General features: G+C 49.5%; 2 protein-coding genes, 1 non-coding gene and 1 pseudogene across 4 annotated transcripts; 2 read left to right on the forward strand and 2 right to left on the reverse strand.

The window, feature by feature from the left end:
* Window positions 1–615: 615 nt before the first annotated feature.
* Window positions 616–3,609, reverse strand: SMIM33 (small integral membrane protein 33). 2 transcript variants are annotated; one of them, XM_033181043.1, is made up of 2 exons: window positions 3,192–3,609; window positions 616–1,795 (listed from the first exon to the last, which is right to left on the reverse strand). In XM_033181043.1, exons 1-2 carry the CDS (start codon window positions 3,198–3,200, stop codon window positions 1,406–1,408), a joined length of 399 nt encoding a protein of 132 aa, XP_033036934.1. In that variant the 5' UTR covers window positions 3,201–3,609; the 3' UTR covers window positions 616–1,405. The 2 variants fall into 2 exon arrangements, 1 of the variants encoding a protein (XP_033036934.1); XR_004430036.1 differs by having other exon boundaries at window positions 1,664–1,795; window positions 3,029–3,609.
* A 123-nt stretch (window positions 3,610–3,732) lies between these two features.
* LOC117066117 lies at window positions 3,733–4,720 on the forward strand (annotated as a pseudogene).
* Window positions 4,721–10,783: 6,063 nt separating this feature from the next.
* Window positions 10,784–22,940, forward strand: ECSCR (endothelial cell surface expressed chemotaxis and apoptosis regulator). Its single transcript, XM_033181041.1, has 10 exons — window positions 10,784–10,942; window positions 15,293–15,337; window positions 15,669–15,719; window positions 15,872–15,931; window positions 16,927–16,971; window positions 18,452–18,565; window positions 18,943–19,041; window positions 19,250–19,286; window positions 22,321–22,417; window positions 22,586–22,940. Exons 1-10 carry the CDS (start codon window positions 10,882–10,884, stop codon window positions 22,592–22,594), a joined length of 618 nt encoding a protein of 205 aa, XP_033036932.1. The 5' UTR covers window positions 10,784–10,881; the 3' UTR covers window positions 22,595–22,940.
* Window positions 22,941–23,479: 539 nt separating this feature from the next.
* LOC117066327 lies at window positions 23,480–23,595 on the reverse strand. Its single transcript, XR_004430287.1, has one exon. It is a non-coding gene; the product is annotated as a U5 spliceosomal RNA (small nuclear RNA).
* Between the last annotated feature and the right edge of the window lie 2,057 nt (window positions 23,596–25,652).

Consider the following 25,652-nt stretch of genomic DNA (forward strand, 5'->3'; position numbering starts at 1 on the left):
TTCAAATCCTGACTCTACCACTTAGTACCTGTGTCTACCTAAGTATCTTGATAACCCTCGGTTTCCCCAAATGTAAAATGGGGATAGTAGTGGCCCCTCCCCTGGAGGTTGCTGTGAGGAGTGAATGGTATCATATCTGTAGGTCCACAGAGAAGCCTGGTGTCCAGCACATAGCTGACCCACAACACGGGGCAGCTATTAACACTTTAGCTGCCGCTCCCCGATCCCAAAGGAGGCAAGCCTGCCCTCTGCGTACTCTGCAATCCCCACCTCTGTTCCTTTTTATCTCCTGTTATTTCCCAGCCTCCCTGGCTGTGCTGGGGTCTTGCTGATGCCGCCAGGGGACTTCTTGTCCCCAGGAGTTCCCCAGGGTACAGTACCAGAAGTCCGGCCATAAATGTTTGTCTGCGTGTTCTTGACTGCAGATGAGTGAGATTCAGAGGTGCTGGGGAAGGCAGTGCCACCAGCAGGCACTGAGTCACCAGAAGGCCCAGTTTTGTCTTCCTAGCTCCTGGATGCATCATCCTGACCCCCCTGCTGACTAGACCCAGGACCTCCCACTGCTGGGAGTGGTCCCCACCCCGCTCCTTCCTTCCCAAAACAAGTTCCATGGAGCTCCTTTTCCTTTCCTGTTTTCTCATCAGCTGGAAAGATCTGGGAAATGTCCTATGGTACATTCTAGGCTTATTCCAATAGGCCCAGGCAAACAGAAAGTGGGAGGCCATGAGAGCCTCCCAAATCCCCCCATCCCTTCTGGGGAGGCAAGACAGAGTCAGTGGGGACCTCTGAAAGCCAATGTTTGAACTATAAATTGTGCTTGGGCTTACAAGGACTTTGGAGCTTGTCAACAAGGTCTGGGCCCTAACAGCCGAAGGACTGCCCCTGACTGACCAAGGAGAACAGACGCTCGTCACTTCCTTGAGCCAGTGAGTCTCAGGGAAGGCAGACACCAGCTTCTCCGCCTGGGCTCTCCCTGGCTGGCCTTTGTAGGATGAGGGCCGCTCCACAGGGCCTCTGACATTCCTGCTTGGGGGAGGTGGTGGAATCTCCTGAGTTGGATTCACATTACAAGGGAAGGAGATCAGAGGTGCACTGAAGGGGCAGAGACTCAGAAAAGGAGATTCAGGGGTCTGGTGGTCCCTGAAGAGGAAGGAGGGACTTTGTGAGGTGACCTTGGGCCCTGGGGAGGCCACCAGCAGCATGTTTCTGGGCAGGGCCCTCAAGCTTTGATTTCTCCTGCCCACCACAGGGCTTTCTCTATAAATGTTCTGAGAGAGCAGCTCCAGCTGAGTCCAGTGTGCCCTTCTGACGCTCTGATGCCCAGGCTCCAATTTGCTTTTGCCCTAGTTCTCTGCCTGGTTTCTTGTTCTGAGCTAGGTCAGGTTAACTTTCCAAAGTCTCCCTCCTACAGATAAGTGACTTCATCGATGCTAGGCCTGGGTCCATCTGGTGCAGAGCAGGAGCCAGGGACAAGAGGGCCCCACGGTGCTTCTTCAGGATTGTCTTGGGGGCCCAGCGCCCGCCAGTGGATGAGGTAGATGCCACCGTCTGGCTTTGGGGTTAGTGGCTCTGTAGGGAGAGTGGCATGACCCTGGTGCAGCCTTGGCCCAAAATGGACTGCCACTATGATGCAGACGGCTAGCAGAACAAAGACAGCAACCATGATGGTGACCATGGGCAGCCCGTCACCTCGAGGTTGTTCCCAGATGCCACCAAGCACCTCCGGAAGCTGCCTCTGGGACTCCTGCCCTGATGAACTGTTCACAGCTGGAGAAGGCCAGGAGTAGTGGCCAGCCTGGGAGGAGAGTGGCAGAGAAAGAGGGTGACATGGATGTATACATACAGAAAAAGACTAAAATAGAAAGAGACAAGCACCCAAAGGAACCTGAGGCAGGAGAATGAGGGCGGGAGGGACCAAAGACAAAGACAGAAAGACAAAAAGTCAGAGTAAAGACCTGGAGAGAGGTAGAGAATACAGAGATAAACCACATGGCAGCAGAGACAATAAAAGAAAAGTCAGAAAAGGCAGAGTGGGATACAGAGAGGGAGAAAGACGAAAGGGGAAAGAAAAAGGCACATAAAAACAGACAGAAATAAAGATAGAGACAGAGAGAAAAAAGAAACAGACACAGGGAGACAAAGACATTCAGACAGGGACAAAGAGAGTGCTGGTTTCATCACAGTTCAGCATACATAGTTTGGCCCCCTAAGTTTCCTCCCACTGTCCCCTCTTCCCAGGTCTCCAGCAAAATTCCTAAATAGATCCTGTGCCCTGGGTCAGGAGTCTTGGCACACTATGGGCTGCTGTCCCCACATCCTAGGCAGTGGGAAGAGAGCACCTGCTTCTTCAAGTCCTGGGGAAAGGGGGTCCTTGTCCAGCATCTTAGGCTCCCCTTACTCCCCACTCACATGGAAGACAGACAGGCGGTGCCCTGGTGGTGGAAGAGGTAGAGATAGAGGTAGAGGGGACATGAACTTAGAAGGCAGGGGGATGCCTCATCCCATAGCTGTGCCCCCGCCACCCTGCCAAGGTCTCAGCATCAGGTTCTGGGGTCTTGGAGGAGAGGGAGTACCCAGTGTGGACTTCTGGCGCTGCCCATTATGGATTGAGGAAACCCTGTGGCAGTCTTCCTCTGTCAAAGTCCCAGTGTTCTTCTACCAAAAGCTGGGGGTCATGATCCGTACCCCTGTCTGACTCCACCCTGCTGGATATCAGATGGGGGTGGTGGCATTGTAGTAAAGGTAGCAAACTGCAAAACTGTAAACCCTAGAGCTGAGGTCCTCACAGGCCCAATAAACTTTTCCTCCCCAGCTTCCCCTTCCCAGATGGGCCATCCTGGAACAGATCTTAGCCAGTGGAGCCCCTCCCTCTAGCCCTGCACCCTCAGCGTGGCCCACCCTATGGGAAGGCCAGGAAAGGCTGCCCAGTACAAACCCATGTCCTTTAGCCCCTCGGTCCCCCTGTCCACACTATCCCATCTCCCATATGCATCCCTTTGCCTGTGGAAAGGCACCCGCCTCTCCCTACCTTTCAACTATCTCTGGGTCCCAGGCCACAAAGCTCCCAGGGCAGGGGGTGGAGAAGCAGCTCTAGATGTGCAGAGGAAAAGGGGAAGCTGAGGCTGGTGACAGACAGGGGGCCCCTGCAGGGAGTCAGCTCAGCCTGGCAGGAAGGGGCGAGCAGAGTCTACCTGGTGCATTGTCCGGGCTGGCACAGGGCTCCCTTGGGACTGGCAGCCAGCCGGGTAAAGGAGGGCTGGCCGCCCTAGCTCAGCCCCTACCCGGAGCTGCCACGTCTGCGGGGCCCATGGGCACACACCCTGTGCACACACTCTCACTGCTCTCCTGTGCTTGCACTTCCTTCCGGGAACATCTGGGCTACCCTGCGCTCTGCCCTTAACTCTGATAGTACCTTAATCTTCTTCCTTGGCGCCTCCTTTCATGCCCCCTGCCAGCTTCAGGAGCCTGGATGTGCCTGCCTACCCCCCCTCCACCAGATCCCAGAAGCCTGGCCGGAGCCCCGACCCAACCTGCCCCCCACCAAGTCATGCTGGCTCCTTGCCTTAACCGATTTCCTGGAGTTACTGTCCTTTGATCTTTTCTTTCTAAATGCAATATTTCAAACACAATGGAAATTGCAGATACATTCTCTCTTTAATAAATACATAGTAAGGGCGGTGAGCGCGTCACTTCCTGCCGCTGCCAGGCGCGTCCTCCCGCGCGCTATGACTGACAGTGCAGAGCCGGGCGGGGTGGCGGGGGGGACCCGCGGCCGGGGCCGGGGGCGGGGTCGGGGCGGCGGCCCGGAGTCGGAGTCGGAGTCGTGGTGACCAGCTGCAAGCATCCGCGTTGCGTCCTCCTGGGGAAGAGGAAACGCTCGGTTGGAGCCGGCAGTTTCCAACTCCCTGGAGGTCATTTGGAGTTCGGTGAGACCTGGGAAGAATGTGCTCAAAGGGAAACCTGGGAAGAAGCAGCTCTTCACCTGAAAAATGTTCGCTTTGCCTCAGTTGTGAATTCTTTTCACTGAGAAGGAGAATTACCATTATGTTATTGTATTAATAAAAGGAGAAGTGGATATGACTTGTGATTCAGAACCAAAGAATGTAGAACCTGAAAAAAATGAAAGTTGGGAGTGGGTTCCTTGGGAAGAATTTCCTCCTCTGGACCAGCTTATCTGGGGACTGCGTTGTTCAAAATAACAAGACTATGATCCATTTAAAGAAGATCTGAACCATCTCGTGGGATACAAAGGAAATCATCTCTAGGTGGCTGAGAAGATTTCTTGATTTTCTTTAAAAACACAAGAATAAGGTCTGGTTAGGGAATGAAAAATGTCTACATTTCAGAACAACTCCATTTTATCTAAAAAAGTTCTTATGATCGCCAATTTATTTGCAATCTCTTAATGTATCCACCACCCTTTCAGCCAGTACTTGAGAAAATTTTTCTGAAATATGTCATTGAATTGTATTCCAGACACAGAATATATGATAAATACTGATATTATGGGTAATCTGCTTTCCATATTTACCCGTGATATTTACTGTGCAGTTTGTCATTACTAGCTTGCATGGAGTAGGATGCAGTCGAATTTGCCTTAGTGTTTCTGTTCAAATAGAGACCTGAATTCAAATATTGTAGTTCAGGTTCAAACACAGTATGCCTGTTGCAAAATTTACCAAATCTGTTGATTACTTCTTTTATTACAGAAATGTTGGGGAGAGGGTAATAAATACATTGTGACAATCTTTGCAACTTACAGGGAATAGGACAGGTCATTAGGGTATATTTCCCAGGTTTTCAATTGAGAACCTAAACCAAGAGAAGTGAGACAAACCGTCTAATGTCGGTATCCTCCTATTAACAGGCTGTGTGATGTTGAGTTTCTCACTTACTCTCTCTGAGGTCCAGGGTCCTTATACATAAAATGAAGAGATTTGTCTAGAGCAGTGGTTCTCAAAGTGTGGTCGGGGGGGCCTCAAGAGCCTTTTAAGGGTATTCTAGGTCAAAGCTGTTTTTATAACACTAAGACATCATTTCATCATTTATAGTTTTTCCTTTTTTTTATTTGAGAAGGAGTCTTGCTCTCTTGCAGTGGCACGGTCTCAGCTCATTGCAGTCTCCGCCTCCTGGATTCAAGCAATTCTCCTGCCTCAGCTTCCTGAGTAGCTGGGATTACAGGCACCCACTACCACACCTGGCTAATTTTTGTATTTTTGGTGGAGACGGGGTTTCACCATGTTGGCCAGGCTGGTCTGGAACTCTGGAGCTCAAGTGATCTGCCCACCTCAGCCTCCTAAAATGCTTACAGGTGTGAGCCACCATGCCCGGCCATCATTTATCTTTTTCACTCATTTTTTCATGAGTGTGCAGAGAAGTTTTTGAGAGGCCATCTGCTGTGATATTGTAATAGCTGAATGCAAAAGCAGATATGAGAATCCATCTTTTGTCTGTCATCAGACATTGAAGAGATTTGGAGAAATGTAAAGCAGCACTACTCTTCTCACCAATGATTGTTGTTGTTGTTGGCTAGAAAAATGGTTATTTTTAGTGGGTTTTAATATGTGAAAAAAATAAAAATAGCTATTTGTCAAAAATGTTATTTATGTGTTTATACATAATGGATTTTTGTTACTTGTAAATGATTAATAAAAATTTTAAGAAATTTAAAATAAAAACATAGTAAGTCTCTAAATCTCCAAGGCTCAACCACCAGCTCTGTCTTCTATCAATAGTTTGTCACATTTATTTTTAAAATATTAATATTACAATGAAAACAGAAGCCCTTGTTTCCTGACCTCTCCCCTCCTTCTTACCACAGGGATAAACATCTTATAGAATTTGATGTTTATTGGCCGGGTGTGGTCGCCCATGCCTGTAATCCCAGCACTTTGGGAGGCCAAGGCAGGAGGATCACTTGAGGCTAAGAGTTCAAGACCAGTCTTGGCAACATAGTAAGACCTTATCTCTACGAAAAATTTAAAAAATGAACTGGGTGTAGTGGTGTATACCCATAGTCCCAGCTACTTGGGAGGCTGAAGTGGGAGGATCACTGAGCACAGGAGGTCAAAGACCATGAGCCATGTTTGTGTCACTACACTCCAGCCTGTGCAACAGAGGGAGACCCCATCTCAAAAAAATAATAGTAATAGAATTTGATGTTTATTATTCTCACACAAGGCATTGTTTTCCCTTTTTTTCTTTTGGTTTTTATAAATACGAATTCTATATTTCTTTGCATTTGCCTGAAGGCAACTTCATTTGAGAGTATGTATGTGTTTTAATGTGTCCAAGTCACAAAAACTGCCCACCAATCTCTCCTCTCTCTAGAGACAGTATTTTTTAGCCCCGGCTGACTCTGTGGGGCCAACCATCCCTCGTTCTGTCCGTTGCTGTGCACTTACCATCCTCCCGTCCAGTCTGGAGAGCTGGAGACACCCTGGGAACTCCCCTCCACTGGAGTCTTGATCCAGGAGGAAGCAGAATGTAGCATCCTGGTTCCCTGTTTCTCAGCCGAGCTGTCCCACATCCTGACATCCAGGGCCCCCACTCAGACCTCCAAGTTCACTTGAGCCCAGATCCTTGGGCTGCTGACCTGATCTGCAAAGTAAGTGGGATCTATTGCTGGCTGACCTTGAAGTCCCCGGCTGAGCCCCTCCCAACGGGATCAAAGACTCTGCTCATCCTCTGCTTCCCATCTTGGTCCATTTAGACTTCAGCCAGAGGGAATCTGGACTCTGCCATGGGTCCTGAACTTCGGCCACTGCTTTTCTCCTCCTGCCTCCTCAAGACACATGTGCCATTGCTCTGGTAGATACCTCCACGGGGGCACCTGTCCCTGTGTCCAAAAGCCCAGTTTTTGATCCTTCTGATAACTACTTCTTCCCTTTCCCTCCCTCATTAATCCTGGATCTGTCTCCTAAAGGGCTTCCGAGAGGTGGAACTTCTGGGACCAGACTACAGCCCCAGCCATCTGTGTCACTTCCCTACCACTGCTGTGAGCTGCTGCCCATTCCTGCCGTCTAAACCTTAAACATCTGTTACAGCTTAGGTCAAGTGTGGCCTCCTCTAGGGATACATTTTTCAGCCCTGTACTTGAGTAACTTGCTTTCTTTTCCTTAAGCCTTACAGCATAACGTTTCTTACACGCCCTAACATTTATCACACTTTGTCTTATGTTACAGGTGTGTGGGGGCTCATTTTTCCAGGAACCATGTCTCTCGTTTTTTTGAGACTGAGTCATGTTATGTCACCCAGGCTGGAGTGAAATGGCAAAATCTCAGCTCATTGCAAACTCCACCTCCCGGGTTCAAGTGATTCCAGGAACCATGTCTCATTCCTTGAGAACCATGGGAGTTTCTTTTTTTTTTTCTGAGATGGAGTCTTGCTCTGTGGCCCAGGCTGGAGTGCAGTGGTGTGATCTCAGCTCACTGCAAGCTCCGCCTCCCGGGTCCACGCCATTCTCCTGCCTCAACCTCCCAAGTAGCTGGGACTACTACTGGAGTCCCAGTGGGCACCCACCACCACACCTGGCTAATTTTTTGTATTTTTTTTTTTTAGTAGAGACAGGATTTCACCATGTTGGCCAGGATGGTCTCGATCTCCTGACCTCGTGATCCACCCACCTCAGCCTCCCAAAGTGCAGGGATTACAGGCGTGAGCCACCACGCCCAGCGGGGTTTCTAATAAAGAACAAAAGTTTAGGCCGGGCGCGGTGGCTCATTTCATGACCTAAACACTTTTGAAGGTTACAGTCCAGTTATTTTATAGAAGGTCTCTTAATTTTGGTTTCTCTGATGTTTCCTCATGATAAGATTTAGGTTATCTATATTGACAGTGACGTCAAAGAAGCAATGTTGAGCCCCTCTCTTCGCATCCTATCAAATAATGCAAGATTTTTTTCCTTTTTTTTAAGAGACAGAGTCTCAGGGATGGGTGTGATGGCTCACGCCTGTAATCCAGCACTTTGGGAGGCCAAGGAGGGAGGATTGCTTGAGCTCAGGAGTTTGAGACCAGCCTGGGCAACATGGCAAAACCTCATCTCTGCTAAAAATAGAAAAATTAGCTAGGTGTGGCCATACCTGCCTGTAGTCCCGGCTACTCAGGAGGCTGGGATGGGGAGGATGGCTTGAACCTGGGAGGCAGGGGTTGCAGTGAGCCAAGATTGTGCCACTGCACTCCAGTCTGGATGACAGAGCCAGACCCTGACTCAAAAGAGAAAAAAAAGAGAGAAGGTTCTGGCTCTGTCACCCAGACTAGAGTGCAATGGCGCAATCTCACCTCACTGAAGCCTTGAACTCCTGGGCTCAAGTGACCTTCCTGCCTCAGCCTCCTGAATTGCTGGGATTACAGGCGTGAGCCACAATGCCTGGCTCAATTTTTTTTTTTTTCTGCGATGGAGTCTCATTCTGTCACCGAGGCTGGAGTGCAGTGGCATGATCTCAGCTCACTGCAACCTCCGCCTCTCAGGCTTAAGCAATTCTCCTGCCTCAGCCTCTTGAGTAGCTAGGATTGCAGGTATACACCATCACGCCTCACTAATTTTTGTGTTTTTAGTAGAGATGGTGTTTCACCATGTTGGCCAGGCTGGTCTTGAACTCTTGACCTTGTGATCTGCCCGTCTCAACCTCCCAAGGTGCTTGGATTACAGGTGTGAGCCACCGCGCCCAGCCCTGGCCCTGGCTCTATTTTTATTTTTATTATTTTTATTTTTTTTCAAGAGCGAGTCTCACTATGTCACCCAGGCTGGCCTCGTACCCCTTGTACTCCTCATACTCCTCATACTCCCCCTGCCTCAGCCTCCTGAGTAGCTGGGACTACTGGTGCACACACCGCCCCTGGCGTGCATGATTTGGATTAGGTCATGAAAATCAAGGAAAGGCTGAGGTATTCGGGATTGAAGGAGACTGAAGAGACTTTCAATGAGTAATTCTGGACAGGATCCTTTTGCTATAAAGAACATTATTGAAACAACTGCCAAAATTTGAATAGGATCTGAAGATTAGATGATATTAATATATTTATGTTAATTTCCTAATTTTGATGGCTGTATTGTGATTATGTAGGAGACTGTCCCTTGTAGGAAATACACACTAAACTATTCGGGGTGATGGGGCATCCTGTTGACAATTTTCTCTGAAACAGTTCAGGGAAAAAAGTTCTATGTAATGTACTTCCAACTTTTCTTGTGACTGCTTCATAATAAAATATTTAAAAAATAAAGAAAAAAGGGCTAGGCATGGTAGCTCATGCCTGTAATCCCAGCACTTTGGGAGACCAACACAGGAGGATCATTTGAGGTCAGGAGTTCGACACCAGCCTGGCCAACATGGTGAAACCCTGTCTCTACTGAAAATACAAAAATTAGCCAGACTTGGTGGCATGAGCCTGCAGTCCCAGCTGCGCTGGAGGTTGAGGCATGAAAATGGCTTGAACCCGGGAGGCGGAGGCTGCAGTGAGCAGAGATCTTGCACTGCACTCCAATATGGGTAACAGTGAGAGACTCTGTCTCAAAAAAAAAAAAAAAAGGAAAGAAAAAAGTATACCAATCATATAAATGATTGTATATGTATATGTATATTGTCAAAGACTGGAAGGCAAATAGACTGGAAGAAATTAATAACAATAATGTAATTAATATTAAGGAGGTAGGATTGTTTGTAACATTCCTCTGCTTTCGAATCTTTTTTTTTTTAATTTCAGTGATGGGGTCTCACTCTGATCATAGCTCACTGCAGCCTTGAACTCTTGGGCTGAGGATGTCCTCTCACCTTAGCCTCATGAGTAGCTAGGAATACAGGCATGCACCACCATGCCTGGCTAATTAAATTTTTTTTTTTTTTTTGTAGAGACAGGGTCTTGCTGTGTTGCCTAGTCTGGTCTCAAACTCCTGGCCTCAAGAAATCCTCTGCCTCAACCTCTCAAAGTGCTGGATTGTAGGCATGAGCCACTGTGCAGCCCTGATCTTAAATCTTTTGAGTTTAGTTCAGTAAATATGTGCTGAGGACCTGCTATGTGGCAGGCATTGTGCCAGGTCCAAGGAATACTGAAAAAAGTCACAATGCTGGCTCGTAGTCTGTAAGAAAGAGAATCCTGGGATAAGGATGAGTGCTGCCGGATGCTGAGGACAGGGGACACCTCACCCCAGTGAGGGTGCAGAGGGAGGAGTGCTTCAAATAGGTACTCTTGCGTTTCTATTAATAACAACAATACCAGGCATGGTGGCACATGCCTGAAGTCCTAGCTACTTGTGAGGCTGAGGCAGGAGGATCACTTGAACCCAGGAGTTTGAGTACAGACTGGGCAATATAGCAAGACCCTATCTCTTTACAAAAAGTAAAAAAGGAATAATCATCATGCATGTTGGGCCTCTCTGAAAGATGTAGGGAGTCCTATCTGCACTGGGATCCCTGAGGAGGGAGAGGAATGTGGAGAATTCAGAATCCAGGGAGCATGGGCGGCTGGTGGGCTGGGCTTCCAGGCTGAATCATGGGAAAGGAGAACCTGGTCTGAAACAGTACTGGGCGGGATTGGTGTTAGATTCCAGAAAAACCCCCAGGCGGTCTGTGGTGGAACCTGATGGATCCCTCAGAAGGGAAGAGAATGGGGATGGGGCCAGGTTACCATGGTTAGTCATTGTGCATAGGCACTAGAAGCCACGCTGGGCAGGCACAGTTGCTGCTGCAGCCTCACATCCGCATCTGGACATGGCTGAGCAGGGCCCCTGGAGCTGGTCCCAATGTGTTTCCTTCTATTCTTTTGACAGGAAGCTCCTGGAGAGCCAGTCCCCACCCCCACCCCACCCCAGCTCTCCCTCTCTCTTCTCCACTATGGACAGAGCCTCCACTGAGCTGCTGCCTGCCCGCCACATATCCAGCTGACATGGGCACCGCAGGAGCCATGCAGCTGTGCTGGGTGATCCTGGGCTTCCTCCTGTTCCAAGGTAAGAGGCGCCTGCCACTTTTCCACAGCAATTCCTCTCCACAGCTGGCCATTCTAGGCGTCAGTCCCTTTCTCAGAATACACATGCTTTCCATCCAGGGACTGTGCCCAGGGGAAATTCCAGAGCCTTTTCATTGAAGGGGATCAGTTGGATTGGGGGTCCTGATTACCAGGCAGGGGTAAAATGGAGCTATGGTTAAACCCTCTTGTAGGAAATTGCCCTGGGGGAGCTGGGCTCCCCATAGAGGCTGGCCTCCTGAATTGTGGGAGGGAGCTGTGTTCGTGCGAGACCCAGGCCCAAAGCTTCTTCTAGGATGTGCTCAGGCTACTCATGAGGCTCACCCTCTGATCTTCGGGAAGGGCTGACTACGGCCTCTCTATCAACTGTTCTAAGACAAATCCTCTGCACCTTGGGCTTCACAGGGGATCTGTTCTCTCCTTTCACATGAGGAGTAGCAGCCTAGGAATTCCAAATGTTGATTGTAAACTTAAATCACAGCAAGAGGGACTCAGGTTAGACACAAAGAACTGTTCACCAAGGAGGATGTGCATAACACTGTCACATCCAGGGGGCTAGAGGAGATGACCTCCAGAGGAGGCTACACGGAAACCTCACCTCTCCGACAGGCTTTGCCAGCCAATGAGTTGTGAAGCCACTCGTAGGGGTCCTCGCATCAGGGAGCAGTTGCTGGGAATCATGATGAGTCCAGGACATTCTGACTCACAGGGCAGCAACTTCCCTTTGACCATCTCTGCCCTGCCCCCACCTCACCCTCTACAAGTCCTCTGTGCTCAAAGCAGCAGAAAGAGTGCGCAAGAGGGTTCGGATGGGAAGGGGTGGTGACCCCCCCATCGGTGGTGGGTAAGAGGCCTGAGTACCAGAACACTGCCTCCTGGAGAGGTCAGGCATTTCTCTAAAAGCCCATGGGCTGGAGGACAAAACTCTGATTGTCCCCATCCCCTTCTACCCCCTCCATGACAGAGTCACAGTTCTCGGGCTGGGGGTCTAGGCTGTTGTGGAAACTGCAGGTGAGGCTCATGAGGTGGCATTTTCACAGGCGTAGACTTTTCCCAGCCTCCCTACACACTGTTTTCTCCCAGGCAAGTGCCAGGGCTCTCAAATGCCCTGTGTCAGCTCTACCTAAGCCGCTATCACCTCCCCCTGAGTTTCCTAACCTCTCTTCCTGGCTCCTTCATCTTGAACTGAGGAATCCTGAGCATATTCAGGCCCATAAAGGGACTTGACTATGGATACCCAGAGGCAGGGCAGACTTGAGACCTGGAGGATTTGAGAGAATGGGGCAAAAACAAAAGTGTCTGGCCTTCATTGAGCTTGTCAGGTACTGAGTTAAGTGCTTCATATGCATTTTCCTTCCCTCATAACAATTTGCGAGGTACTAATACCGCTTGCATTTTACTTAGTTATTTTTGAGACAGGATCGCTCCATTGCCCAGGCCAGAGTGCAGTGGCGTGATCATGGCTCACTGCAGCCTTGACCTCCTGGGCTCAAGCAATCCTCCTGCCTTACCCTCCTGTGTAGCTGGGGGCTACAGGCACACGCCACCACACCTGGTTAATTTTTGTATTTTTTTGTAGAGCAAGGTTTTACCATGTTGCCCAGGCTGGTCACTTGCACTTGAAAGAAAACTGAGGCCTAGGCCAGACAGCGACAACGCCAGGACTTGAACTCAGGCTTGCCGGGCTCCATTAACACCCACGATTTTAACTACTAAACTATGCTTCTGAGGAAAATGGGGAGGGGTGTGTGTGGAGATAGACCAGAAGGGGATAACGCAGACAGGATTAGAGAGGGGAAACCAGAGAAATCAGAAATTCCTGTGGCTAGAGCTCTTTGGGCGTCTGCAGGCCCCGTGGTCAGAGACACCCTCTGCTGTAGATACAGATGCTTGCTAAGTCCCTCCCCTACTCACAGAGGAATCTTTGTTGGTGACAAGAAGTTTGGGTAGTAGGAGGGGAAAGAGGCAAGGAAAGAGCAGGCTAGTGGGTCTTGAAGCTTGTGACTTTGGAACTCCTCCTAAGCCACTGAATAGTTTTCTTTCTAGATAAATGCAGAAGGGCAGTTCCTTGTGCCTTCCCACCAAAAATTAAGTTATAACCTTACAGCATTTAGATAGTACATTAGGCCGGGCGTGGTGGCTCACGCCTGTAATCCCAGCACTTTGGGAGGCTGAGGCGGATGGATCACCTGACGTCAGGAGTTTGAGACCAGCCTGGCCAACATGGTGAAACCCCATCTCTACTAAAAATATAAAAATTAGCCGGGCGTGGTGGCAGGAGCCTGTAATCCCAGCTACTCAGGAGGCTGAGGCAGGAGAATCGCTTGAGCCCAGGAGGCGGAGGTTGCAGTGAGCTGAGGTCGTGCCACTGCACTCCAGCCTGGGTGACCAAGAGAGAAACTATCTCAAAAAAAGAAAAAAAAAGTACATTAGATATGCTGGATTAGTAACTGATAGATGTTTTCAGGTCATGCCTTGGGTTAAAAAGATTCTCCCAGGGTCATCCCCAGCTAGAAAGGGTTTTCTCTAGCCTGGGCTTCCTGTAAATTTTAACTTCCCTCTTGACCATCCCCCTCCCCGCAACAAGGGAATGGGACTCTCAGAAATGGTGATCTAGAAAAACATGGCCCAGGGTTTGGCAATTTTACACTTGGAAACAATTAATTCTACACTATCCAAATGATAGCCCCATGGAGGAAGGCAGTGGCTTAAGGAAAATAAGCACAGCAGCAGGCTGCCACAGGCAGGGGTGGACCCCTGGCACCCAGCCGCCTCTGTCCACCCAGGCCTGGGCTGAATGCTCCCCTGATGCTGAGAGGCCAAGGGAGCAGCAGAGCCAGGCCAGGGGCTTTAGTCCCCACTCAAGCAGAGGGACGGGAACCCAGTTGGGCGGCTCCACTTCCCCACGTTGTTTTCCTTTCACATTGTTCACAGGTTTCAAGAATGATTTCATTGTGGAAAATGAGCAAATACAACCTGACCTTTCAGGTTCCACATACACAGCAGGACACACACAGGGGCACACGAGCATGCACTCACATTTGCATAGAGCTCCGCAGACACACTTGTACATACAAAAAAGCCAGTGAGGGCTTCTGACTGGGGACTCTTGGTGACTGACCCCTCTCTGGGTTTGGTCAATAACAACCATTTCCTATGTATCCTCTGCCTGTAAAAGTGAATGGGTTGCTCAGGCTAGAGTTTCCCTGCCTCCTATATATACCTCAGAACTTACTTCCTGCACAGGCTCCTACCTCCAGCCAAGATACAAGCCCTAATCCCCACCCCCATCTCACTCACCTTCCCATCTCTTAGCCCCTTCCTTGGGGGCAGGACTAGGGTGACAGTAGCTTAGGGTAAACATTAGCCTATGGACCTGGAGTCCCGGGCCCTTCCTTGTCAAGGTGTGGCAGGTCCTCTGTCCTTCCTTAGAAATGTCACTAGTTTAAAATAACCTTCCCCTGACCCTGCATCAGGTTGGTAAAATGCCCATGTTAGATTGAAGAGCCAGGGAAGGACTTCAGGACCCTGAGCCATGAGGTAGTGGTGATGTTGCTACTGAGTCACAGTCTCGGAGGAAGCCAGCACCATGAGCTACAGCCCGCACCCTTTAGCCCTCTGCCTAGTGTGTCTGCCTTCTAGCATGGTAGGCTTAGAAAGCCAAAAGGGTTTTTTCTGTTTTCTTTTCTTTTTTTTTTTTTTTGAGATGGAGTCTCACTTTGTCGCCCAGGCTGGAGTGCAATGGCACGATCTCAGCTCACTGCAACCTCCACCTCCCGGGTTCAAGCGATTCTCATTCCTCAGCCTCCCAAGCAGCTGGTATTACAGGTGTGCACCATCAGGCCAGCTAATTTTTGTATTTTTAGTAGAGGCAGGGTTTCACCATGTTGGCCGGGCTAGTCTTGAACTCCTGACCTCACATGATCCACCCCCCCTGGCCTCCCTAAGTGCTGGGATTACAGGCGTGAACCACCGCACCTGGACAGTGTTTTTCTTTTCTTTTCTTTTCTTTTCTTTTCTTTTTGTTGAGATAGGGTCTCTGTCTGTTGCCCAGGCTGGAGTGTAGTGGTGCAATCATAGCTTGCTGAAGCCAGCCTCACCCTTCTGGGCTCAAACAATCCTCCCACTTCAGCCTCCTGAATAGATAGGACTCCAGGTGTGCACTACTATGCCTGAAGAATTAAAAAAACAAACAAACAAAAAAAGTCTTTTTAAGGAGACAGGGTCTTGCTATGTTGCCCAGGCGGTGCCAGAAGGCTTTCTGAGGGTTCCTCTCTAGGCTCTGTGCTAGGCAGGGGACTTACCAAGCTATGTGTTTTGCTTTCTCTTGCAGGCCACAACTCCCAGCCCACAACGACTCAGATCTCTAGCTCTCAGGGTAAGACCAAACATGGCTCTACTCCAGCGTGTAGGCCTAGGAACTTAGGAAGGGCGAGAGGAGCTCTATGCCAATTTAGCCTTAACCTCAGGGGGCTGGGACTGCGGCTGGAGCAGGAGCTCTCAGGACTCACCAAAGCTGAGCTCATCTAAGGATTTTTTTTTTCAGCCTGGCCGAGTCTAATGTGCCTTGAAAGAAAAAAGAGGTGAATGGTTGGGAGTGAGGGGTGGGGAATGGGGTAGGGAGAAAGACACACAGATCTAGGGAAGAAGAGAAGGAGATGGAACAGTAGGAGGCTGTGCACCCCTCAGCCTCAGATGATCTGTTTCAGGAGGCCTCGGCAGTCTAAGTCCGACCACAGAGCCAGTTTCTTCCAACCCAGGTAAGTGAGTGCAGTTACTGAGGTCCCTGCTCCTGCCCCACATCCATTCATTCAGACCTGCTTGGAGCCCAGGGGTTCTTGGATGGGCGAGGGAGTGTGGTGTCACTAAACTTGCCCCACCTCCCACTCCCCATCTGCTTCTGTCCTTGCAGGATACATCCCTTCCTCAGAGGCTAACAGCCTAAGCCATCTGGCCAGCACCGGTACGCCAGGTACTGTGTCATTCAGACTACAAACGCATCCAGGGAGGGCCCATTGAGGACCCCGACACAGTTTCTGCTCTAAAAGAGAATATAGACCAGGGCGAGAGGGAACAGACAAGGAAATAGAACCTCACGCTGATGATGACATGCAGGGTGAGAAGGGCTGCGGTGGGCACAAGCAGAAGTGTGGGAGCCCAGGCACATGTCAGTCACTTCGGACTTGGGGGCCAAGGACGACTCCTAGAAGCGGCTTCTGAAGCCAAGCCGAGAAAGGGCCAGCTGAGCACGTGGAGACTGTGGGATGGAGGGTAGTGGGGCTTATTCCAGGCAGAGGGAACTGCCCAGAGGTGAACAAGAGAATGGCCCCTTCTGGAACTGAAAGCAGGAAAGAAGAGGAAGATTTTGGACTGAAGAGCCCTTCTGGTGCACACGCCGGCCAAGGCCCTGAGCAGGCCCACATGTGCTTCCTCATTCACAGCAGCTCCAAAGAAGGCCGTGCAGGCCCCCATGGCACCCAGTAAACCCGTGACTCCGAGGGCAGGCACTGCGGATGGGCTTTTCCTGACTTGGCTGGGCCTAACTTGGGCCAAGCCACAGATGCACACATCAGGATTTGTTGAGTGCCCAAGGCGAGGGGCAGCGGTGAAAAACACTGGGTTCCATCTGGATGGGTTCCTTCTGCCCTCTTCAGGAGGCCACAGGGGTCAGGACCAACATCAGTGGCACCCTGGCTCAGGAAAGAAAGAGGCTTGGTGGGGCATAGAGGCAGAAACTTGGGCCTGGTCACAATGAAGGTAAAAGGAGCTTAGACTTGAGACTGAGAAAGGCATAGCCAGAGAGGAGAGGGAGGGGAAGGATACCCCAAAATGAAGGAAAAGGAAGGCAGAAAAGGCTGGGAAAGGGCTAGACTCCTCTCAGGCAAGGAAGATTGGCCTTTGCTTAGCAGAGAGGGAGAAGAGCTGCTGGGGGATCCCCCATCTTGGTCATGCTGTTTCATGGTGCAGGCGCAGGTGTCCCCAGCAGTGGAAGAGGCGGAGGCACAAGCAGAGGTATGTCCTGCTGCGCTCACCCTGAAGAGGAGTGGGCAGGAGATATCTGTGACCCTTTCTCTCATCTTATCTCTTGGCTCTCAGATTTTTTATTCTCCCAGACTTATTTGGGAAGGGGGAGTGAGGAAGGATAAGGAAGTGGAACAGCAATTGTGCCTGAAGTATGATGCGTTGAGGAGGGAAGACACAGGTGACATAGCGCCTTTTTTGTTGTTGAGAAGGAGTCTTGTTCTGTCATCCAGGCTGGAGTGCAGTGGTGCGATCCCGGCTCTCTGCAACCACTGCCTCCTGAGTAGCTGGGATTACAGGCATGTGCCACCAGGCCTAGCTAGTTTTTTTTTGTTTTTTGTTTTGAGACAGAGTCTCGCTCTGTCACTCAGACTGGAGTGCAGTGGCACAATCTTGCCTCACTGCAATCCCTGCCTCCCAGGTTCAAGCAATTCTCCTGCCTCAGTCACCTGGCTAGCTGGGACTACAGGCACGGTCACCATGCCTGGGTAATTATGTATTTTTTTTTTTTTTTTTTTGAGACGGATTCTCACTCTGTCGCCGGGGCTGGAGTGAAGTGGCCGGATCTCAGCTCACTGCAAGCTCCGCCTCCCAGGTTCACGCCATTCTCCTGCCTCAGCCTCCCGAGTAGCTGGGACTACAGGCGCCCGCCACCTCGCCCGGCTAGTTTTTCGTATTTTTTTAGTAGAGACGGGGTTTCACGGTGTTAGCCAGGATGGTCTCGATCTCCTGACCTCGTGATCCGCCCGTCTCGGCCTCCCAAAGTGCTGGGATTACAGGCTTGAGCCACCGCGCCCGGCCAGTTTTTTGTATTTTTTAGTAGAGACCATGTTAGCCAGGATGGTCTCGATCTCCTGACCTCGTGATCTGCCCGTCTCAGCCTCCCAAAGTGCTGGGATTACAGGCTTGAGCCACCGTGCCCGGCCAATTATGTATTTTTAGTAGAGATGGGAGTTCACCATATTGCCAGGTTGGTCTCGAACTCCTGACCTCATCATCTGCCCACCTTGGCCTCCCAAAGTGCTGGGATTATAGGCGTGAGCCACTGTGCCCGATCTTTTTTTTATTTTTTATTTTTTATTTTTATTTTTAGGAGAGATGGGGTTTTACCATTTTGGCCAGGCTGGTCTCAAACTCCCGACTTCAAGTGATCCACCTGTCTCAGCCGCCCAAAGTACTGGGATTACAGGCATGAGTCACTGCACCAGGCCAGCATAGCACTTTTAAAGAGAGTCGGAAACCTTTGCCCTTAACAGGCAGCCTGGTTTGTTGGAGCCTTGCCTGAGCAGAAACGTTCCTCCCACCTCAACCCTGGCACAATACAGACGGCTCTATTTTGCCCAGTCTGACCTCATAGCTCTGCAGCATAAATTCTGGTCCTTCACTAGGGGGAAGCGGGAGGGAAGCTAGCTCTCTCTGATAGGCTGTGTCAGTCCCCTTCACTGATGCCCCTGACCCCACTCCATTTTAGACACATTTCAAAATGTTCCCCCCAATTCAACCACCATGAGCCTGAGCATGAGGGAAGATGCGACCATCCTGCCCAGCCCCACGTCGGAGACTGTGCTCACTGTGGCTGCATTTGGTGAGAGCGGGAGGAGAAGGTGGGACATAGGAGGGAACCCCACCCCTAAAATTGACTTAGACTCTAGGTCTGGAAACGCAAGTTCAAATTTCACCCATTTGTTCCAGGAGGTTCTGGCTTATGAGGAAGACCCTTGTGGGAGGGGGGCTCCTGCACCTCCAGTCCACTCTTCTTAGTTGTGCTGGGTTCCATGTTCTCAGGGGAATGGAGAGGGGGTGGCAGGCTGAGAGCTCACCTGTTCAGCAGCGAAGTGGAACTCACTTTGCTCCTGGAGCCTGTCTACAAAGTACTCAGCTGGGAAGGGAACGCTGGACTCTTGTTGGCCCCCCTTTGTCGCCCCGACTGGCCCCCTTCACCCCATTCTTTTCTCTGTTCAGGCGTTATCAGCTTCATTGTCATCCTGGTGGTTGTGGTGATTGTCCTAGTCGGTGTGGTCAGCCTGAGGTTCAAGTGTCGGAAGAGCAAGGAGTCTGAAGGTGCGTACCCTGCCCTCGGGGACCCTTTTCCCCTCTGCTGGCAGACCCAGGGCTAGAGCCCCAGCTCACACCAGCCTGCATCTGGGGGAAGGAATGGCACATGAGTGCCTCTCCATGAGTGGGAGGGTCCCCAGGTGGGCTTTGAGAGGAAGGCTGGACTTGTGAGTTACAGCATGTGAGCCCCAATCCGTGCCTTTGGCTTTTACAGATCCCCAGAAACCTGGGAGTTCAGGGCTGTCTGAAAGGTAAGAACGTCAGAAGAATCTTCTCTCTGACACCCAGATCCCAACTCCCAGAGGGAACTCACACTTCCTGCCTTCCACATGCACACACTCACACACCCACACACCACACACCTCACATACCACACAGCACACACATCTCATATTGTACACACCACCGTCACACACACCTCAAACACACCACATACCACAACCCCCACCCTCCACACTACACACACACACACCACACACCCCTCACACATCACACACCACACACACCCCATACTATACACACCCCACACACATACCACAAACACACCCCACACTCCACACCCCACACTCCACACACACCCCACAAACCACACACACCCCATACTATACACCCCTCTACACACATCTCAAATACACCACAGGCTTCACACCCCACACACCACACTCCACACACATATCACACACTACACACGCCCCACACTACACACACACACATACCACAAACCTACCACACACCCCACACTATACACATATACCCACACACCCCACACATCATATACACACACCCCTACACACCACACACAACACATCCCACACCCCACACTACTCACACACACCCATATACTACACACACACACACCCCCCACGTACATTCACATACCACACACACTCCATACTATACACACACTCCCACATACACCACAAACACACAACACATCCCATACCCCACACTACACACACACCCACACACCACATACACCCCATGCACCACACACACACCCTATACTATACACACACATCCCACACACACCATAAACGCACAACATGCCCCATACCCCACACATCCACACCACAAACACACACCCCCCACACCCTATACTACACAGACACACCACATACATACATCCTACACTACACACACACCCCCACACCCTATACTATACAGACACACCACATACATACATCCTATACTACACACCACATCCCCCACACCCTATACTATACAGACACACCACATACATACATCCTATACTACACACACATCCCCACACCCTATACTATACAGACACACCACATACATACATCCTATACTACACACACACATCCCCACACCCTATACTATACATACACACCACATACATACATCCTATACTACACACACACCCCCCCACCCTATACTATACAGACACACCACATACATACATCCTATACTACACACACACCCCCACACCCTATACTATACAGACACACCACATACATACATCCTATACTACACACACACATCCCCACACCCTATACTATACAGACACACCACATACATACATCCTACACTACACACACACACACCATCCCCACACCCTATACTATACAGACCACCACATACATACATCTATACTACACACACACCCCCACACCCTATACTATACAGACACAACCAAACACATACAACATCCTATACTACACCACACATCCCCACACCCTATACTATACAGACACACCACATACATACATCCTATACTACACACACACCCCCCACCCTATACTATACAGACACACACATACATACATCCTATACTACACACACACTCCCCACACCCTATACTATACAGACACACCCACATACATACATCCTATACTACACACACACATCCCCACACCCTATACTATACAGACACACCACATACATACATCCTACACTACACACACATCCCCCACCCCTATACTATACAGACACACCCATACATACATCCATACTACACACACACATCCCCACACCCATACTATACAGACACATCACATACATACATCCTATACTACACACACACACCCCCACACCCTATACTATACATACACACCACATACATACATCCTATACTACACACACACACCCCCACACCCTATACTATACATACACACCACATACATACATCCTATACTACACACACATCCCCACACCCTATACTATACAGACACACCACATACATACATCCTATACTACACACACACATCCCCCACACCCTAGACCCTACACACCCACCCACACCATACCCACCCTTATACCCATACTACACACATCACCCTCCCCACACACATACCCCACACACCCACCCAAACCACACACACACCACAAACACACCACACATCCCATACCCCACTACACATACCCACATTACACACCCCACACCCCATACCCAACATACCCACCCAAACAACACACATACACCACACAGCCACACACCACACACATCCCCCCATACCATACACACACACCACACCACACAACACACACACTGCACTCCAGCCTGGGTGACAGAGCAAGACTCCATCTCAGGGGGCAAAAAAGTTGAGGCTTTGGCGGATGTGATGGCTCACGCCTGTAATCTCAGTACTTTGGGAGGCTGAGGCAGGTAGATTGTGTAGGCTCAGGAGGTCAAGGCTGCAGTGAGCTGTGATTGTGTCACAGCACTCCAGTCTGGGTGACAGAGCAAGACCCTGTCTCAATAAAAACTAAAAAAATAAAATTGAGGCTTTAATAAAGACTGTAACTTGGTAAAGATCAAACAAGTAGTAGGTAGTAACACCAAAATTTAAATGCAAGTCTTGGCCAGGCACAGTGGCTCACACCTGTAATCCCAGCACTTTGGGAGGCCAAGATGGCCAGATCATTTGAGATCAGGAGTTCAAGACCAGCCTGGCCAACATGGTAAAATCTTGTCTCTACTAAAAAATACAAAATTTAGCTGGGTGTGGTGGCACGTGCTCGTAATTCCAGCTACTCAGGAGGCTGAGGCAGGAAAATCGCTTGAACCCAGGAGGTGGAGGTTGCAGTGAGCTGAGATTGCGCCATTGCACTCCAGCCTGGGTGACAGAGCAAGATTCCATCTCTAAATAAATAAATAAATGCAGTCTTCTGGTCTTCAAAGCACACTCTCATTTCATTATGATTCACCACCAACATATAGATTTTTTGAGACAAAGGTCTAAGGCTCAACAACCTCACAGTTCCTTGACTCCCCATTGCCCTGCCCTCCTCCTCTCTTTAACCCAGACACCCTTCCTCCCCCAGCTGCTCCACAGCCAATGGAGAGAAAGACAGCATCACCCTTATCTCCATGAAGAACATCAACATGAATAATGGCAAACAAAGTCTCTCAGCAGAGAAGGTACATTTTTTTCTGTTTCCTGCCTTCCTTCCCCAAATTCACCTTTCCCCTCCTCCTACTTTCAGGCCAGAAAGGAGATACTTTGAAAGACCCTGGCTCTTCTCCCCTCTTCTCTACCCCGCCACTCCTAAGAAGTTCACTCTTCCCCATTATGAATTTATTTTGCAGGTTCTTTAAAAGCAACTTTGGGACCCCATGAGTCCAAGGATGATGCAGCTGCCCTGTGACTACAAGGAGGAAGAGATGGAATTAGTAGAGGCAATGAACCACATGTAAATTATTTTATTGTTTCATGTCTGCTCCCAGATCTAAAGGACACTAGCATTGCCCCAGATCTGGGAGCAAGCTACCAATGGGGGAGACACTTTCCTATATGGACAGCTGCTGTGGAAATACTGCCTGCTTCCCCCACCTTCTCAGAGCCACAAGAAAGAGGAGGTGACAGAGCGAGAGCAAGGAAAGTGACGAAGTGGATTGATCCTTTCTACTTTGCATTAAAACTATTTTCTAGCCTGCAGTCTAATTACTTTTAAGGTCTATGCTCCCATGCACATTTCTTAACAGAATGTTCTAGCAGTTTTTGGGCCTTCTTTCCAAGGCCAGACATACATGCAGGTTTCTGCCCCTATGGGGAGCTCTCTGAGAAACTTGGATGGTGGATAGAAGGGACTTTGTGTCAGGTTTTATCAGGTTCACCTGGGTGTTGTTGTTGTCGCTTTTGTTTTTTTTCTTCAGATGGAGTCTCACTCTGTCTCCCAGGCTAGAGTGCGGTGGTGCGATCTTGGCTCACCACAACCTCTGCCTCCCGAGGGTTCAAGTGATTCTCCTGGTTCAGGCTCCCAAGTAGCTGGAGCTACAGGTGTGTGCCATCATGCCTGGCTAATTTTTGTACTTTTTTAGTAGTGACGGGGTTTTACCATGTTGGTCACGCTGGTCTTGAACTCCTGACCTCAAGTGATCCACCCGCCTCGGCCTCCTAAACTGCTGGGATTACAGGTGTGAGCCACCACACCCAGTCATTGTTTTTTTGGCTTGTTTGTTTGTTTTCTTCTTCTTTATACTAGCCCTGCTAAAGCAAAGCCTCAAAAAGTTAGCTAAAAGCTCAAAGTTGCTCCTCTCCACAGGAATCTTTAGTAAAAGGTGAAAGATTTATATGATCTGAAGAGAAACCAGAGTATCACCTGGTTTATTTTTATTAGTAGGGTTGAGGTGACTGACTAACCACTCTAATAGAGGAGAGAAACGAGGGACTGTAAACAGTGACCAGTCATCACCAAGAAAGAAGTTTTGACTAGGAAATGCCAATGGGGAGAGGTGAATGAGATGAGGGCAAATGTCCTCTGCCCGCCCCCAGGTAGACATGCATCACTTTGGTCTTAGCTATGGGATGAACACGGGGAAGATTTGTGGTGAAGATAGGTCTGTGACTTCATCAACACAAACCCCACCCACTTTACCCCATACAACAGTTATCTTGTGTCCTAGATATAGAATAAAAGATTGTAGAAATACTGGAAAGTCATTTAAAGAGAAGGAGGAGAAGAAAGGAGGTGTCTGCTTTCTTAGTCTTAGTCATGTCTACCATGACACTAGTTTGGAAATGAATCTTGTGGAAAATTGAGGGAGGAGTCGTCCATGTGTGTCTTTCAGGAGTATTTAACTTTATAAGTACCAGCTAATTGGCAGTTTGGAACATAGGGAGAACACTGCTTACTCATTCTGAAGCAACAATATGCTATTTTTTCCTGATTCGGACTTCTCAAGGTGATGAGAGAGACAGCCTAGAACAAAAAGTTTCATCATCTCTGTCTCATTAAAACTATTAAAATGAGACTGTGGAAACCTAGTGAGCAGGGCATAGTGGCGCATGCCTGTAATCCCAGCACTCTGGGAGGCCAAGGTGGGAGGATCGCTTGAGGCAGGAGTTCAAGACAAGTGTATTAGACCATTTTCACACTGCTGTAAAGAAATACTGGGTAATTTATAAGGAAAGAGGTTTAGTCGACTCACAGTTCCACATGGCTGGGGAGGCCTCAGGAAACTTACAATCACAATGGAAGGGGAAGCAGGCACCTTCTTCACAAGGCAGCAGGAGACAGAGTGAGCAAGATCAGGGAAAACTGCCTTATAAAACTGTCAGATCTCGTGAGAACTCACTACCATGAGAACAGCATGGAGGAAACCACTCCCATTATCCAATCACCACTCACCTGATCCCTCCCTCGACACGTGGGGACTATGGGGATGACAATTCAGGATGGGATTTGGATGGAGACATGGAACCAAACCATATCAACCAGCCTGGGCAACATGGCAAGCCTTTGTCTGTACAAAAAAATACAAAAATTAGCAAGGTGTAGTGGCACATACCTGTGATCCCAGCTACTCAGGAGGCTGAGGTAGGAGGATCACTTGCTTCTGGGAGGTAGAGGCTACAGTGAGCCATGGTTGATTGCACCACTCTCCTCCAGCCTGGGTGACAGGGTAAGGCGTGAAAGAAAAAAAACAAAGGAAGAGGAAGAAGGAAGGAAGGAAGGAAGAAAGGAAGGAAGGAAGGAAGGAAGGAGGGAGGGAGGAAGAAAAGAAAGAAAGGAAAGAAAGAAAGGGAGAGAGGGAGGGAGGGAGAGAGGGAGGGAGGGAGAGAGGGAGGGAGGGAGAGAGGGAGGGAAAGAAAGAAAAAAGAAAGAAAGAGAAAGAAAGAAAGAGAAAGAAAGAAAGAAAGAAAGGAAAGAAGAAGAAAAAAAAAAAGAAAAGAAGAGAACTTACTGTATTCTAAAATCCCCCAGGACAGGGCCTGTAACCTGCCCATGTCTGTAGCTCCTGTGTGACACACTGTGCCCAGCACTTCCTAGGTAATATAAACTGGCTCTTGGGTGAAGGAAATCTGGTCATAAGATTGGGTTCTGCCACAGACTTGCAGGTTGACTTTGGGTGAAACTGTCCCCCTCCTCCAAGCCTGTTCTCTTACATTTTTACTTTTTTTTTTTTTGGAGACAGGGTCTTACTCCATCTCCCAGGCTGGAGTGCAGTGGTACAATCATGGCTCACTGCAGCCTTGAGTTCCTGAGCTCAACCAGTCCTCCTACCTCAGCCTCCTAAGTAGCTGGGACTCTTGGCATGAGCCACTGCACCTAGTTAATTTTTAAAAATTTTTTGTAGAGACAGGCTCTTGTCGTGTTGGCCAGGCTGATCTCAAACTCCTGAGCTCAAGTGATCCTCCTCCCTTGGCTTCCCA

The sequence above is a fragment of the Trachypithecus francoisi genome, unplaced genomic scaffold (genome assembly GCF_009764315.1).
Source record: "Trachypithecus francoisi isolate TF-2019V2 unplaced genomic scaffold, Tfra_2.0 Lachesis_group2, whole genome shotgun sequence".
Lineage (NCBI taxonomy): Eukaryota > Metazoa > Chordata > Mammalia > Primates > Cercopithecidae > Trachypithecus > Trachypithecus francoisi.

What these genes read in the sequence shown, in the direction of transcription:
- ECSCR (XM_033181041.1), top strand. Translation starts at nt 10,882, where the DNA reads ATGGGCACCGCAGGAGCCATGCAGCTGTGCTGGGTGATCCTGGGCTTC. An exon ending in GGGCTTCCTCCTGTTCCAAG is followed by an intron (nt 10,943 to 15,292) that starts GTAAGAGGCGCC and finishes TTTCTCTTGCAG; the next exon opens with GCCACAACTCCCAGCCCACA. An exon ending in TCAGATCTCTAGCTCTCAGG is followed by an intron (nt 15,338 to 15,668) that starts GTAAGACCAAAC and finishes GATCTGTTTCAG; the next exon opens with GAGGCCTCGGCAGTCTAAGT.